Raw genomic sequence first — 17,444 nt, 5'->3', positions numbered from 1 at the left:
TTTTTTTTCACTGCAAACAAAAACTGGTCAATTTCAAAAAGAGACACGAGCAGCCTGAACTTGCAATGAAACAGATTCACAACATTGAAATGTTCCTTTTATAACAGCTATACTCCCCAAAAATCAGTATTTAAAAAATATCTGAAACTCTCCAAATCAAGAATCAAACAGTTTAATGCTAATCCAGAAAGTGTACAGAGCCCCAACCAACAAAAAAAGTTAATGAACCCCCTACGTTGGTCCATGTTTTTGTATATTCTAAAAATATAAACAGATCTCCATTAAATGTCTTAATAAAATATTAAGATAACCTGAGTAAACATACGACATAAAACACATATATTTGGATTATTTAAGTGATCTAACAGTAAATACCCTTGTGGGTATAAGAACGTACTGCCATGCTCACCATCACCGAAACGTGGTGGGGCGAGCTAGCAGCAGCAGGTTACATCTTTTCCAAGCTGTCTCTCAGAGCTGATTGCCAAGGATGCCAATTGACAGGAGACCTGGACCACCCAGAGACGATTTACGACAACGCCCTTTTTCAGGTGGTACAAAAACTAAAAATTTGGATCAGACCGAGTTTGGGGCTGTGTCTTAAGAGTTTTGTTTCTGAGCCCATCCAGATCTACTCCTTTGAGTCTCTCCCTTGCTTTCACTGCCGAGCTTAGTTGGAATCCTGACTTCTTGCTTACGGCTCATTCCCAGATCACCCTTTGGCTTGACATCTCTATGGTGTTCATCTCGGCCTGGACCCCGCTTGCCTTGTCTGCTGGACATTGTGCTGTGCTACTACATGTTTCCAGATATGACGCGCTCTTCGCTGACCCCGACCACCCTCAAGATACCTTCTCTGTGCTTTTGCTTTGTGATTCACTAGATTTGATCCCCACCTGAGTAGGACACAAACTTGGACTACTTACTTCTTGGTTTCGTAGCCTGCTACAGCACCATGCCAACTGAGTGCAAAGTATAGCTGTTATGCAGTTCCCTGTGTGCGCACTACCTACACAGTTCGCTGTGTGCGCGCTGCCTGCAGGTTTACCTGTCCAATGTGCCATTCGGCCAGTACATGGGTTCACTCTACACGTCATTCAGTAGATAAGCTTCTAGTCCCAGCTACGGCATCGGATTATTACATGTTAACCCTTGGATTCAATAACTGCTTCACATTTATGACATTTGAGGGTTTCCGTGCATGAACAGCTTGCTTCAGGTACTGCTATTCCATTTCATGGGTTGAGATACGGACTTTCACTTGACTAATCCAAAATGAGAAATTTCTTTTCAGCTGTTCTGTTGCAGACAGGCTTGTATATTTATGATCGTGGAACCCGGGTAAAGGTAAAAGTTTATTCCAGGCTGAAAGGAGAAGAAAAGAGACTTTCGGCTGCGGAGCCTTCTTCAGGTGTGAGAGAAAGAGGGAAACTGGCAGTTCATAAAGGATGGGAGAACACAAGACAGGGTAGTTGAGAGGAGGACGGGAGCAGGAGTTGAAGGAGTATCAACACTCTAGGAGAACTGGAAGAGAGGTGTGAAGTCAAAACCTGCAAATGAACAGAGAGGATTAGAAGGAGACAAGTCTGTCGTTAAGGGAAGGGACAAGGTCCTAGTTTCAGGATAATTTTGGTTTCAGATGTCTTTCTGTAAGAGCAGTTCTGAAACCCCTCTGAGAGGAGGTAGATGGAGAAATCAGTATGATCATAGCCATTAGAGGTGAAATGGAAAACTATGACTTTGGAGAGATCTTTAATCCTTACAGCTGATCCCCTCTTTCCCTTATACCTAAAGAAGGTTCCACAGCCAAAATGTTATGTCTCTTGTTTTTCTTACAGCATGTAATAAACCTTAACCTGTTCCTTTCCAGCCTACGCATGCTGATGCAGCTGCTCACAGTACTTGAACTTATTTATGATCACTGTCATGCTGTATGAATCACTATCGGTATAGCTTGTGCTGATGAATGGATGGCCTGACATTTGCATTCCAGAATTTGAGGATAAAACGCTAGATCCATAGTTTCTTTAATTACAGCAAACCATTTGGGTCCTGAGCAAGCAAAGCAGCCCTAAACCATTATTTTCCCACCACCATGCTAGACTGTCTGGGTGACGTTCTGGAATTTTAGGTGTTCACCACCCAACACATATTTCATTATTGACAAAAAGTTACATTCTTAACCTTTTTGTTCTGAGAACATTCTTCCATTACTCTGTGGAACACCTGCTGTAGCTGCGCTTTTGCACATTTGAGAAGGGCATCAGAGTTCGTTTTGTAGAGCAATGGTTTCTTCCTGGCTATCCACCTATGACAACCATTCCTCTTCAGTCTTTTCTTGATGGTTGAGCCATAAACCCTGACATTAGCTGCAGCAGGAGAAGCCTGCAGATCCTTAGATGCTAAGCTGGGGTTCTGGGTACAGTCTTGAATATTTTCCATTTATACAGTAGATTACCTGGTTGTGTAATTAATATTATATATATAATATTTGGGGCTTCCAAACTTTGTGTCACACTACACTCTGACTGCTGAAACAGAATTGAAAAGTGAGGCTCCTAATTACACATTTAGGAAATTACCCAATTATACCACACATACTGTATGCACTCAGATTCAAAACCTAGCATCCTTTCCCAATGAAATGCAACATTTCTTCCTTCATTAGAAACAGATCTGCACCCTATCTGTCTAAACAGATTGAGCTCTGTAACAGTTCATTAGCTTCCCTTAAGTGCTCGTATAACACACTTGCGTAATAGAGCAAATCCAGTTTATTTTCTTGGTTCTTGGCTCCCAGACAGAGAAATCCCCTGCATTAAACTGTTCAGAGCTTGGCTATACAATAAGCTGGCAGAAAGATGCTCCCTAGCAGTCTCACCAAATGGAATCTATGTTTTTGCAGCTGTAGATACAAATATCACATATGTGTTTAAAACTGATTAGAACTGATGTCTTTAAAAAAAAACATTTTTTCCAGACTAACATGAACTGATCCCCAATCCCTGAACTACAAAACAAAAGTAATTAAGATTTTTTGACAGAATACAAATATTAACAGCAGGAACTATAGAGTTCAGTGTTGATCGAAATTCCACAGTTCAACAGCTACAGTATATCACAAACTTATCAGAGAAAAAAAATGATTAAAGTGAAGACAAACTCATAAAATGACAGTAATTTCGATTACCACCCATCTTCTGTTCAAGTAGAAATGGCAGCTGATTTAATTTAATTGTTGGTAGGCCTCAATTCTTATCATTAAAGGTTAAGACATGAAGATTCAAATAGAAATTGCCCCTTTCTACATCCTCCAGAATCCCCACCTTTCACTCTTCCCTTACCTACACAGTGCTATGTACTGTATGCAGTACTGTGTACAGTGATTCAGCATCACGGAAACTGGGGCTTTTAGTCATATCTTTCTGCACTGAGAACATGCACTCACACATAATGCTGTCTTACACTAGCAGTCTTGCTCCCTCAACACATCAGCTCATGTCACAGGTTCGGTATAGCCACTCTCTATTCAGACATGCTGTGCAAAACAACCTTCATAAGCCTTCTGGTTCCGGACATCCACATTGTCGTGTGAAGAGACGAAGTATGTGGACCTAGCTCATGGTTAGATTAAGACCTTGAAAAGGCAGTGCCTTCAATTGAGTTCTGCCAACTGCATGTTCTTCTCACTGCACAGTAAAGCACCTATCCACTGTCAAATGGGATAGATGGGCCAAATAGCCTCCTCTTGTTTGTAACATTTGTTATGTTTTAAACTCGGGACACTGTCTTTTGTTACGCTTCTACGAAAAAAAAATAACGGAACTTAATCACAACGTTGCTCATCTTTAGGAAGTTATTCCCCCTTCTCATCTTTCTTTCGGATATGTTTTAACCTTCAACAATCCCAAGGAAATGGTAAGCCAAGCTCGGTGAATGGCTCAACTAAACATCAAAGAAAAAAAAACGGGAGATGAACAAGAAGGCACAGCTGCATGTAAATGGAAATCCTACATTTTACTGAAGCTGAAAAAACATCTGAAATCTGAAAAATGTATGGTAGTTTAAGTTTAGTGGGGTTGTGCTACGATGGCACATGAGGCCTTATTTCTATCCTTGTAATCTCAGATGCTTATTAGGCATAGAATACCGTCGCTGACATCCATGCCTTCAAGAAAACAAGGGCATGGGATTCTGGCTGTACCTCATTTCAGGGAGCAGACATTACTGATTACACATAAGCATTAACGCACTGGAAAATCTTCACTTAAGCTGACCAACTGAATGGAGGAAAAGGCTGCTGGATAAGGCCCTCCGGGGACTGAAGGAAAGAGGTCCGTGCGGCAGTGCTTCGGGTACCTGGCGCCCTGTCGCTCGCGGTAGTCCAAGTCGTAGCTCTGCATGGAGTCGGCGCAGGACTCGCGGGAGTCGGCCTGGTGCTGCAGCCGGGGCGGCACCGGGTACTGGTGCAGGGAGGAGTTGGGCTGGGCCGTGGTGTGGTACTGAGGGGGGATGCTGTTGCTGGTCTCGCTGCGGTAATCGCTGTCCCGGTCATCCACCGCACTGTCGTGGTCTTCGAGGGCTGCCGGTGGGGGAGGGGGAAAGAGTAGTTCCGAAACACAGCTGGGCACACGCCCTTCTCCACCTCTCGTTGTTTCACACACGCGGTGCGCGCATTCACTCCCCACATCCTCACACAACGCCGCCATCGCCCCCCTCCTCCACCCGAACTCTGAAAAGCCTCGCTAAAAAGGAAACTGCAAGATTTTGCCTGCATTTAGTCAGCCGATTAAGAATTATTCATCCGTGAGATTATTTTTCAGTAAGGATTCAGCAACAGAGCAGGCGGCCGTAAAAGATTTTTTCTAAAAAAGCAGATGAGACAGAAAAATATCTCCTGCAGAGCAATGGGTTCAACGCATAGATCGCTAAAACAACTGGAAAAAAGAAGGATAAAGGCTTTATCAATATTTTTTAAAAGTTTATAGTGTTTTCTTTTTCATGGTTCTGGAAATATAAACTGTGGCTTTGCGTCTTTTAAAAAAACTACAATTACTACATACTGTAGTAATACAGTGGATAATAAGATTTCAGGCAAAATCCATACAGCATTTTAATAATTACAAAAATGTGTCTAAGGGTGCAATTGATGAAACTTAAAATGTAATTAATTCAGAAATTATTTACCAAGGAATGTCAGAACATCACTGGGTTTCATATGGATTCACAAGTCAATTAGTCTTACACGTGCATTAGGGTTGTGAGATTCCAGTTTGGGGATGGAAGTTACGGTATTGTACTGATATGTGTGGGACTGAAGAGGCCATGCTTTAGTATGAAAATACTTACCCTGAGGAGTCTGATTCAAAACCCCTTTTAGTTATAATGTAAAAAATCCACATAATGGCCAACGTTGGTTTACAAGCTAAACCTAATGCCCCTTGTTAATACCAGGAAAGGCAACAGTAGGGGGATCGAGGTAATTTTAATTTCTCTTTTTTATTTAAGGTACAAGGAGCTTGGAACAGGCTGAAATGTTTTATTACAGTTCGTAGCAGGAAAACCAATAAGAGAAGCTTTTTAAAAGTCCAATTCTAAAGCCTTGCCTCTGACTCTTGACCAATGTTTTCTCTTAGAAACACCAGTGTTCTAACAGTGGGTATTAAACACTGGCACACTTAACAAAGATAAGGGGCTTTCTTCTACAACAGGTGGTTTTTAGCACAAAGAAATCAATTTTGCATGGAATCAGACTCATCTTTTAGTCTGTTCTTTGTCATGATTAATCACAAATTCTTTTCAAAAGTGAAATCTTTGCACTAGTGAGTTATGAATTAGCACCATTTCCGTTCCAGAAGTGCAGTCTCAACAGTAGCGCTACCAGAGACACAAAAACCAACATGACGAATAAAGGTCATGTTGTAGTTATCAGCTCAGCAAACACTAGTATGTACCTGAGTGCATTTTCAGCAAAATATGTGGTTAGTTCTATGGCTTGGGATAGAGTTAAAGGTACTGTAGCATGAGCATTATGGTTGTGGTTCAAATTTAAAAAAACATACCCAGGTAAATAATAGCATTGCCAATAAGGCCCCCAGAAAACTGTATTAAATTATCAGGATTTCATAATTTGGTTTTGTCAAAAATATCAGACCAGAAGACTAACGTCATATATTGACCACAATTCCAATCCTACACACATACTTCACACACACTCACTGCTTCTCCAAAAGAAAAGATTCTATATCATTATATAATTCAAGTAGAACACACCTATAGTCCACTTTAACTCCATCTCTTACCTCAGTCAGTTCAAAATTTAAGTTAACAAATAACCAATTGAAAAAAAATAGTTTGAGAGTTTTTTAAAACTCTTTGGTATTTTAGATAAGTCTCCTATTAAGCATTGCAGGTGCATAAAGGTGGAAACCCTTTTTCCATGCAGAAACATTCCTGAAAACCAAAAGTGAAAACAACTCCGCTGCAAGCACTGAGCTTCCAAACGTTTTACAGGTTTATGCTCTTAAAATAAAAGTTCAGAAGACTGACCAGGCCTTCCTGTGCTCTGGAACAAAAATGGCCGAAGTACTGGGTGGGCTTGAGCTGGCCAGGGATTCCCAGACCTCCCAACAACCACCAAGCCACTCGGCAAAGGGAATTCAAATTACTCTTCTCCGTCACATTCGAACACGGCTGACAATCCGTCAATCACAAGGTTCCCTGCCTCTTTCTTTTTCTCAGTCCACCCTTTGCTTCAGACCCAATGATGACTGAGGAGGGAAAGTGCCTGAAAGGTCTGAATCGGACAACGCAATGCTGCAGGTTTACAAGCTTATTTCTTTGATTGTGGTTTCCGGGCGGTATCTTACTCATTAGTAGGCGCAGGGGACACTTTTGTGGGAAAAAAGACTGAATTCCTACTGCCACTGAAATAGTACTGTACCTGCACAGATTGGAGCATTTTGTGGGAACAAGCAGAGACTCCATTCACTCCATTTAATCTATAGAAAGGGCTTAAAGGGAATTCAAAGCTCACTTTATATTATTCTGTGCTTCACTTTACAAGTCACCACTGCACACAACACAGTGACTCTGGTGACCTGCTGGACTTTTGCAGGCTTACAGTGACATCAGTGGACATTACAGCTGTCCTCCAGTCAGTGTTAAGTCTCCTGTATGGCACTGTGGAGCTTTCAGCATGTCCAGAGGACAAATGGTTTGAACAAGTGGGAGTGTTCTCCCTATGAATTACAGGACTTATAGCACTAATACAAGTTGGGGAAAAAGCAGAAATTCCAGAATCCAGAGTGCATATAAAATAGAATACTAGTGTTAAGTCAAAAGGTAAAGCAAAAACTTGCTTTTTTGCAAGAAATTGGATTTCTACACACTGTCACACACTAACAAGTTCACAAACACATCTTGACTCATTGAATTCCCACTTTAAATACCTCACAAACATTGCACTACTGTACAATATCAATACACAGTAGCAAGAAAATAATTTGCAGTAGATCTCTTCATTTTCATACATTTTTCTGCACATTTACCCAAATACTTTCTTTGCCAACAATGCCTAATTTTTCAATAATTATTATGTACATTCACCACAGTCCTGTTGTAAATACTGTACCATGCTTAATATCAATTTAATAAGCCGACATTATAATTAACTGACAAATTATGTTTCTAAATAACTCTTATTTTACAAATAACAGCATTCTGTAAATGAGGTCTCCTAGAATGAAGTGAACAGTAGTAACTGTGCTTAGATTTCACAGTGAAGGAAGCTATTAACTGAGTCACATGAAAAGCATAGTCACAGTATCTTTTCTGCTACTGTATGTTTGTAAAAGGAATGCCACTTCTGAGGGATTAAAGAAGATCTCTAAAATTCTTTCCCAATGCTTTATGATTAAGACATTTATCAGGCAATTTATCCAGAGGAATTAAAAGGGGGGGGAGAAGAAAAATGCATGAAAAAGCAAGAGCAAATTTATTTTTTGGTCATGGTGCATGCTGCACTGTACTGTATGTCACACACACCCACATTCACGCAAATGCATACAGACAATTTTGTGGTCTTCCAGCCTCTGAACTGTAACAAGGAAAGGCAGTGCCCCTTGTGATTTCCTCTCTGTGTAGATGCTCTCAGGGGCACTGGGTCACAGAGGTTAGGGCTGGCTGGGAGAAGGGGGACACGCATGCTCACCTTGGTAAATAGTTACAATATTCATGCATACAGCCCTCAGGGGCCTTCACAAACAAACAAAAGAGCATGAGGAGGAGCTCAACAAAAATGAAATGAGAAAAGACAGGACATAACATTTTGTGGCCAGTTTAACTTAATGTCCTTAACCCTCACTAAATGATGTTTAGATGTTGCAATCACTGCCTTAATTATTTCTTTGGCTTAAAAGTATGCTCGTCTGACATGCAGGCTTGTTTTTATACGTTGTTTTCACCCACAAACAGAGACCAATGGTCAACACACAAATATTAAAGCATGTACTGGACTGTATTGAGATGAATTCCAATGACAGCTGTCCAATTAAGAAAGAGCTCTTCCTGTTAGAAGCTATAGAAGCCTATCCACACGGGTAATTAGTCAGCAGCTGTGAGGCACCGGAGAGATTTTATTTGGCAGATAATACCTGAAGGAATGGTCAAAAGTGTGAATTTGGTCCAAGTTTAGGACGTTTGCATAGGAAATGAAAGCAAACACAGACTAGAGAAACAGTGAAGTATAGAGTGTGTGTGTGGGGGGGGACATTGAGAAGTGATTTATGCTGTTATTCTAAATACCACATCCCATTTTCTAAACTTTTAGAAAATAAGACTAGAATACATGTCCTAAGATTTCCTTGTTCTATTTAAGGTAAAGTGATGTTCAGACTCCAAGGCCTGTTCCTTTATGATGGTAATGTTTTGGGAGCTGGGCTAGAGCCTCAGGCATGAATTTTAAACACTAAGCCCTCACCAATTTCACTGAAGAATATGCCTGGGAGTCACCCGAAGTTAATGAATGTGGGTCTTTCACTCAAATCATTCTATTAACAGGTCACTCCTGGACAATTTAGTTTTTCATTCTTGCTCACTAAGAAATTCTTTCTTAGTGACTGTTGGTGACATCAGTTTCCATCCAAAGTAATTGGTCACCTATTTAGTTGTCTCAAGTTTGTTCATAAGATTAAACTACTTTAAATTACTGTACAAAAGGTACCTTTCTTGATATTTCTCTACTTTTATGGCAGATGGGTTCAACATGCATGCTTTTTTTAAGTGTTGCAATTTACAATATTCAATACTGCCAAATAGCTAATCCCAAAGAAAGAGGACATAAATAGATAACAGAACATCGGATGGAAAAAGAGACAAAACAAGTTAAGCTGGTATTGTGTGTCTCTTTAGATGAATGTACAATAAGCAGAGAAATATGGTTCATTAGTTTAAAAAATCACTATTAGAACTCTCTCTGAAATCAATAAAAGCAGCTGGTGTCTTCAAAGAAAACAACCTTAGCTTTAAGAATAATTATTTTTCTTACAGAAGAATGAAAATGATCTTGAACTCAGGAGAAAGATGAGGATGAAGTTAAAAGATGAGCGAGAGATAAGCAGAAAAGACCCCTCTATGCATGAATATCCTCAGTGATTGAGGTACTTTTATCAGATTGGAGCATGCAGAGGTACTTTAGGAGCTGCCAGGGCACTTGCAGAAAGAAAGAAGAAGAGTTACATACTCTGCTGCTCTCCCCATCCGAAATAACTCCAATTGCCTGGTTTGGATGCAAATGTTAACAAAAAAAAATAAAAATAGAAACAAACAAGGGGCAAAAAATACAAAGATCTTAGAATATATTCCTTTCAGATAATTGAATTAAGAAATATATTCTGGAAGTCAGAATGTCATTTTAGCACTTCGAAGATCAAAAGTCAAGTTTCAATATACAATACACAAAAGGCATTCACACATGCATAAATTTTAAACACAAGAATTAAGACACTTTTCAAAGATTGTGCTGAAATTGTATGTTAAGCAGCAATGAGAAAAAAAGCAATGCATCACTTCCCCCTCACTGTTAAAGCGAGGACCGCTAGACACAAGAACAGCTTCTATTCCACTGCAGAACACATCCTCAACAGCTGACTGCAGGGCCTTAATACACAACACATCTGCACTACACACTTCTTTTTTTTTTGGTGTCACTACTACACATTTATTTATTTTCCCACAACATGTTTATTGTTCCTGTTGTCTACACTGTGTGGTTTTGTCTATTGCACTATGTCCCGAGAGATCAGCGTGATTAAGAATTTCAATGTACGTGTACATATGGCGATAAACTACTCTACTACGTCCAGCTGCTTCACCCAAATATGAACCATGGAACAATGAATGAACATTTTTTTAAATCGATTTAAACACGACTTTAATCAAAACTGAAGGTGGAGGGGGGAGGTTCCTGTGTTTCTCTGTGACTGCCCCTCCACTCTGCCCAGCTCAGAGCATCCATGTCAAATTACTGCTAACTACAGGTCAGAAGAAAGCACTTCCTGACTGCATACAAATGGAGTTGTCCTGACACAGATGAAGATGTACTGCATATGGAACATGGGTACAGTATGTGAAGTGATTCAGATGGAGAAAGCACACCCACTTGCATATGAGCAGTGTGCAGAGGTCCTCTGTGGCACTGTGCTTAAAATACCATGTATTACAGAGCCTGGAGTGTCCTCATTACAAGGACTAGAGAAGAGCAAAGTGAAAGGAATGTCTCTTTCCAGCAAAGTACTGTCAAGTATTTAAATGTGCTCTTTAACGGCACTTTAAACCTGAGTGTTCTGCATATCATGTCTGTAACTATTTTTGTTTTGTTCTATTTGTAGTTTTATGGATGATCCATCTATTTTATAGCCACTTTATCCAATCCAGGGACACGTGGGACCTAGAGCCCATCCCAGCAAGCAACAGGTGCAAGGCAGGGTTCACCCTGGATGGGGGTCCAGTCCATCACAGGGCACACCCACACCGGGGCCAGTTTCTCCAGAAGCCAATTAACCTACAGTACCGGTGTGTTTTTGGACTGCTGGGGGGAACTAGAGCACCTGGAGGAACCCAGGGGGAGCAGATAAAACACACTGAGAGCACCCCGGGTCCGGAATTGAACCCAGCATTTTGAGGCAGCAATGCTTAACACTGCGCCACTGTGCAGTATCAGAAAACTGACAAGAGACTCAAGCTGCCATTTAGAGCAGCACACTTCCTGTGAAAAGTGGGATGTGTTTTTAGTCTGTACAAATACCACATTGTAAAACATTGATACTCACTGACTTTCAAAGTCTCAATAGATATTGTATATATTTTCTGTTTATTCTGCTATATTACTATTGCTTATTTTTAAGATCACTTTATTGGCCATATACAGTTTTTGTGCATTAGGAATTTGTCTTTACTATAGGTAAAGATGCTGACAGGTTGATGACACTGCAGCTGACTTTGAGGATTATTTTCAAATTGACTTTAATAATTTAATAATTGACAAAACTGTCAGGATGCACACAGCCTTCATTAAAAAAGTGAAATTTGAAATTACCGTAACTCACAATAGCATGTGTTCATAAAAAACTTGTCTTACTTGTTTTAAAACTGCTCTAGCAAAATGTATGAAAGAGTACTCTCTAGCTTGCTGTTGGAGGCAACAATTTGTCAATGCTTGACATATATGCCTAAAAGTATTCCAATAAATAAAATGTTGTGACTAAAGACATTCTCTGCACTTTTTTGCATTGCCAGGGTGACTTGACAACTACACCAATACTAAATTCTGTCTTGATGGAGAAAAGTGTGGAGCCTGCTACATGAGACAACATTCTTGAATGGTGAATGTACAAATTGTACTCCTTCACACACTTTTTGCAATGATTTTCAGATGCTATTAGGATGCAGCATGACACTATGGAACAGCTTATGAACAAACCTAAAATAAAGTACTATGCAATCTCTAGACAATTTGAAAAAGGAACCTTGCCCTACTCAGGTTTATTTCAGGTTTGAGACGGGTACAGTATGTCTCCACTCAGCTTCTGTTCTTAGTGCAATGTCAACATACTGTATGTACAATATAGACTGATTATACAGTACATGGGGCTAAAAAAGCAAAAAATGCAGCACAGAGCAGGGATGTTAAAAGAGAAGGTATACTGTAGGTGAAAAACATGAAAAATCTTTTTTCATCATAGCAGGACTACAAGCCAATTTTTTTCTTGCAATTGTTCTCATATACAGTAGCTTGCCTCCCTTCAACAGAGATGATAGAGAAAGGAGAGGGTGTCATCTAGTGGTGGTGAGAAACATTGCTTATCTGTGCAACATCCAGCCCTGCCAACACTAAACTGGCAAGTGAAGGAGTAGACGTACTGTACAGTACAGCCACTTTGAACAAAGGAACCTGTCTGCTCTTGTACTACAATGTTTTATAGATTTCTTTTGTACTGTTTAGCTACATTTACTCAAATTTAGCTTTAAAAATTAGCTAAAATTAGAATTAGAATTAGTTCAAGGTTTCTTTTGATGACCCAGTTTTTCCATAAGTAGTAAGACACATTTTGGGCTAAACATAATCATTTAAACATATTTATGCATTTAAAACATGTTTCAGTTCTTGGTGGATCAACTCAAGACACTCTACTCCACCTAGAGAGTCCCAGTCCTTAAGGCACAGTATAGGGCCTGCCAAATGTATTGGGACAGCAAAGTCAAAACAGTTAAGCGACTTCTATTTATGATTATGAGATTAATATGAATAAGTACAATATATTACAGTATGGATAATTCCGGACTCAAAAACAAGTTGTGACTTTAAGTATTGGGACATGTCCACCGTAAGCAAACATCTGAGAGGAAAAATCAGTATTGTTTGCATATTGATTTAAGGCAGTAATTATATTCATTCTGCAACACTTTGAGCTCACCAAACTTTGTGGAGTCATTTGAGATGTTTTTCCAGGCTTTGGCTTCAGCCAGTTTTGAGCTCTTAGGCTGTTCTGTCTATTTTTACCTCAACACGTAAAATACATGCTTCACTGTATTTCAATTTAATATGGAGATCGACTGGGCCAGTCCAAGATTTTCCCCCTTTTTTTTTCCGTCTGATGAACTCTTTGCTTCTTTGGGGTCTTGGTCATGCTGCATGGTCAAGTGCTGCCCAATATGTCTGGAAGCATGTTCTTCTACATACAGTGAGCAGGTAAAAGGTTTCCGTAAATGTAAGCATTCACTCTTACCATTATTAGTTACATCATCACTACTGTGAGTGAGCCAGATTTAGAGGCGGCTGTATAAGCCCAGGCCATGACATGACACCCACCATGTTTCACAGATGAGCTGGTTCCTTTCTTTCTTCACACTTTACCCTTTCCATACATTTGGAAAAGGTTTATTTTGGTATCTTATGTCCATAGAACTTTTTTTTCCCCAAAATTGTCTTGACTCACTTTTCTACTTCCAAGACAATTTTATGCTCTTCATCCTGAGATGTTTACCTCTTGGGATGTAGCTTGTATAGTTCTGCCATCTCAGTCCATTTTTTCTTATTCTGCATCATGTCCCGAATTGTCAGCTTTCATATGCCCAAACTGTGTGCTATGATCTGATATATTGTCTAAATATTGTCTGCTTTTCTTTAAGAGAAAGTTTGTTTGTTTTCAATTTGACTTCTTACTATAGACTCCCAGCACTGAAGTCAAAGTGAAACAGGTTGACAGGATGCTCACAGCTGTTTTATGAGCCTAATTACCCAACAACAAACACCTGGCAAACAAGAGACACCTGTCAGCCAACTGTCTCAATACTTTTGCTCCTTCAAATAAATGTTCAAAGTTCAATGTTATCAATTTGTCCAAAATACGTAAAAGAGTTGTGCTTAGCAGTCCTGTTTTTCACAATGCGAACAATTATTATATTTCACAATGAAAATGAGTTTTAGACTTCACTGTATTAATACATTTGGAAGGCACTATATGCTGGAAGTAACAAGCTAAAGAAAAATTTAAATGACTGAATTGCTTCAAGTTGAGAGTTTGTCAGAAACAATAAAAAAAAATCTGTGACTAAGGAACCAGGGTTGTGATACTCAAGGTACTGAAGTGCTACAGGTAACTACTGAAGGTTAAAGAACAAAAGAAGCTGTATTCAACTCAAAAGAAAACAAGCAAACCAAACAAAGAAAAATAAGAAAATAGGGTGTCAATTTTCTAAGTTAAATTCGCTATCTATGCTCATATTGCCTTCCCAATCTAAGCAAGAAAATATAGGCTTTCTACAAAGAGTTCCAGGTTCAGGTTTATGCTGTTTTGTTACTGCATGTATAAAACAGTCCAGACTGTGTGTGCTATTAGCCTAACCAAGCGTCTTTTTCCACAGTCTCTGCACAGGACATCCTCCATTCTATATTTTCTTAACAGAACCTAAACTGTCCTGTGCACGTCTGGGTTATGAAGTCATGTTGCACAAGCACATCAGCTGCATCAGAACACATTTGACTCCAGAGCTGTTCTGTAAGTGATGATGCACTGCATTTTCCCTCTGCGTTTAAGCAATCCTGACACTCAGAAATACAAGTGTAGGTTCATAAGGTTCACATAAGATGTAATTTAGACTTACAGCACTGGGAGGCAGCAGAAGGCAGTGGCTTCTTCTGGACCTCCTGTTGCAGTGAGTACTGTAAAAGACAGAGAGAGGCAGGGACAAGCTGATTAACCAGATGGCGGGATCACCAAGGAGGTCAAATTAATGATTGAACTGCACACCAGATCAAACTCACTTCAATCTCCACTTATGATATTCTGTGTGCAGTATATACCATAGGGACACACACACACTGAAAACAAGGCTGACTTGATTTCTCAATCTTTATTGTACACAAAAAAGGTTAAATAATTATTTTTGAAACATTAACAATGTTTTCAGGGCTGTTAATATGGTATTACTGTTTAAGATACTGTATCAGCAACTCACAAGAGCAAATAGCAATGCAAAACACTATATAGATTCTAATGAAAAGCAGATCTTTATTTTCTTTATTAATGAGTAAATGTCAGTAAAATAATTACTCTACGTTTCATATAATATATCTGCAATCCAGAAACTAAAGAGCTACAGCTGTTTCAGTTCAATGTGAAAACAGCCTCTGTCCATCACTGGACCTTTCTTCTTTAAGCATAGAAACCCACCTCACAAATCCACACCATGCTAACATACCTATATTTACCCTTAGAGGTGCCAACGCAAGTGCAACAGGGAGAGAGTTAGCAGATGACACTGTTAGTTACTGGAAAATAATTTTCCTGAGATAAGTTAGATAGCAAATTCAATCTGCTTCGTATCCAAGCAGGATATACTCATTTCATTAAAACTCTCTTCACTTTTCTCTCATTATACACATCAATATAATTGGCTATGGAAATATTGGCTTTGGAAAGAGAAAGTGGAATTTACCTTAGTAATTAGTCACTTCCTCCAACACGATAATAATGTAATATTGCAACACAATATTACAATACAGTATGTATACTCCCTCATAAAGAGGCCCAACAAGAAAACTTACAGAATATAAAGAAATATCAGCAACAAAGTCTTGATAGTCACGGGGAGTTTTACATGCTGTACATATATCATGCAGATCTCTACACAGGAACTTACAAAGCATCAAAAGATTTTACCAGCTTCACTCACTGACTACAAATCAATAAGAGGAACAGGATATATTCCCTTTCTCCTCTTACAACAACTTTGGTTACAACATTATTCAGCTAAAACAGGATTGACCTGCAGAGCTTCATTTTGTGTGTGAAATCCTGATTCATGCATTTTGAGTTTTTTGGTCACAAAAGCACACTGCTTTTCTCTTCACGTGTTGCAGTAATCAAAAGTCCACCTAGAGGGCAGACTAGAGTAAGAAATGGATGTATCTTGAGTTACACCTTGCACAGTACAGAACAAGAAGACCCATTCTGGTTCACAGTTTTACATTTTAGAAAGCAGTGTTCCCCCTAAGCATGTCACTGTAAATATGTTCTTCCAACGATTTAAATAACAATGCAGACTCCAGTGCGGACAGAACTTAATGTCCTTTGTAATTTAAGCTACAGAAATACTCCAGATATGTGGTTTGTGATCAATAAGATTAAAGGAAATGTAAATATATTACATCAGTTTTTCTAAACCCTGGTCCTGGGGGACAACTGTGTACTCTAGTTTTTGTTCCAGCTGAACTCTGAATTGCAGGCTAATTGATTTAAAAATTCTAAAATATGACTTTCAGCCAAAAAGTGAAATGGGATCTGAAATCGTACCCTCTACAAATTTCCAAGTTACAGAACACCAGAAAACCACCGGGGCTCTACAAAAGATGAAATCGCTCACTGTAGTAGTGTCTGATACAATGTCATTCCTACCTGTAGGTATTGCTCACAAATTGATTCCCTGCCAAGAGCACTTTTAGACAGGGATAAGGAAGCAAAGAAGCTGAAGAAAGACGTTAAGGAAAGACTGCACAGAATTATACATGCAGGAAAACAAACTTGAAGCAGGAAGCAAAAACATGTATACAAGCAAGAGAAGTAGATCATTTAGAGGGATCAATTATCAATGGCGATAAACACTTCCATTGAAACAAAAACCAGCAGACATAGGGTTGCCTCAGGATGAAGGCTGAGGACCACTGCATTATCGGAGATATGCCAATGATACCTTTTGGTAATTACCATTAACTACCAACAACAATAACTACAGTACCAAGCATTGTTGCAAGAAAAAATATTGATTTACAAAGGAATTTTATTTATGCTGACATGCAGTAGCGTTGTTGAACCAAAATGGGAGAAAGATGAAGCACCAAAAACAATTCAAGGCAGATCTTCTGCAATTATATGGTCGGTTTCAAGGAGTTAAAAAAACAATGATGTAGACCACAACATTATGACTCAAATATGACAGACTTTGAGTATTAGTTTCTATTCCAAAGAAAGTATACAAGAGCAAGGGCTGATCTGTAATTACAATAAAAATCTTGAGCTAAGTTTTGCACTATGCACCATGTACAGGTCGATGTAAATTTAAAACAGGGAACAAGTCGCTGAATCTTGCTTAAAACAATCTAATACTTTCACTAATGAACCACAGATTAATAAATTAGCAGTAATTTATGACACTCGGTGTCAAGTATAATTAGGTAAAACCATTAATGCTAATTCATAACCTACAATATGAATAGAGAGGCTGTCCCTTTGCTGTAATGATCTGGTCTGTCTCTTTTCTTTTAATGAAGTTCTTCGTTGAGATGTTAACTCCAGAGGAGAAAACCATTTATAACTTTTATACACGTATTTTACAAATTTGATTCTGGCATGTGGCACCAATATATTACCAGTGACATTAAGGTT

At 39.1% G+C, this 17,444-nt stretch overlaps 1 protein-coding gene across 4 annotated transcripts in view; it reads right to left on the bottom strand.

The window, feature by feature from the left end:
- Positions 1–17,444, bottom strand: part of LOC148673703 (protein unc-13 homolog B-like) — a 256,318-nt gene that overhangs the window by 127,724 nt on the left and 111,150 nt on the right. For 3 of the 4 annotated variants that reach the window (XM_088630487.1, XM_088630490.1, XM_088630489.1), the window contains 3 exons: positions 14,665–14,722; positions 9,743–9,778; positions 4,360–4,582 (listed from right to left, as the gene is read on the bottom strand). In XM_088630487.1, coding sequence (XP_088486613.1) covers positions 4,360–4,582; positions 9,743–9,778; positions 14,665–14,722 — 317 coding nt within the window. The remainder of the gene's footprint in view (positions 1–4,359; positions 4,583–9,742; positions 9,779–14,664; positions 14,723–17,444) is intronic. The other variant, XM_088630488.1, reaches the window with a different exon arrangement.

The sequence above is a fragment of the Lepisosteus platostomus genome, chromosome 4 (assembly GCF_059453375.1).
Source record: "Lepisosteus platostomus isolate fLepPlt1 chromosome 4, fLepPlt1.hap1, whole genome shotgun sequence".
In the NCBI taxonomy this organism is placed as follows: domain Eukaryota; kingdom Metazoa; phylum Chordata; class Actinopteri; order Semionotiformes; family Lepisosteidae; genus Lepisosteus; species Lepisosteus platostomus.
The sequence above is the reverse complement of the archived record's forward strand: the minus strand, read 5'-3'. Positions and strand labels throughout refer to the sequence as shown.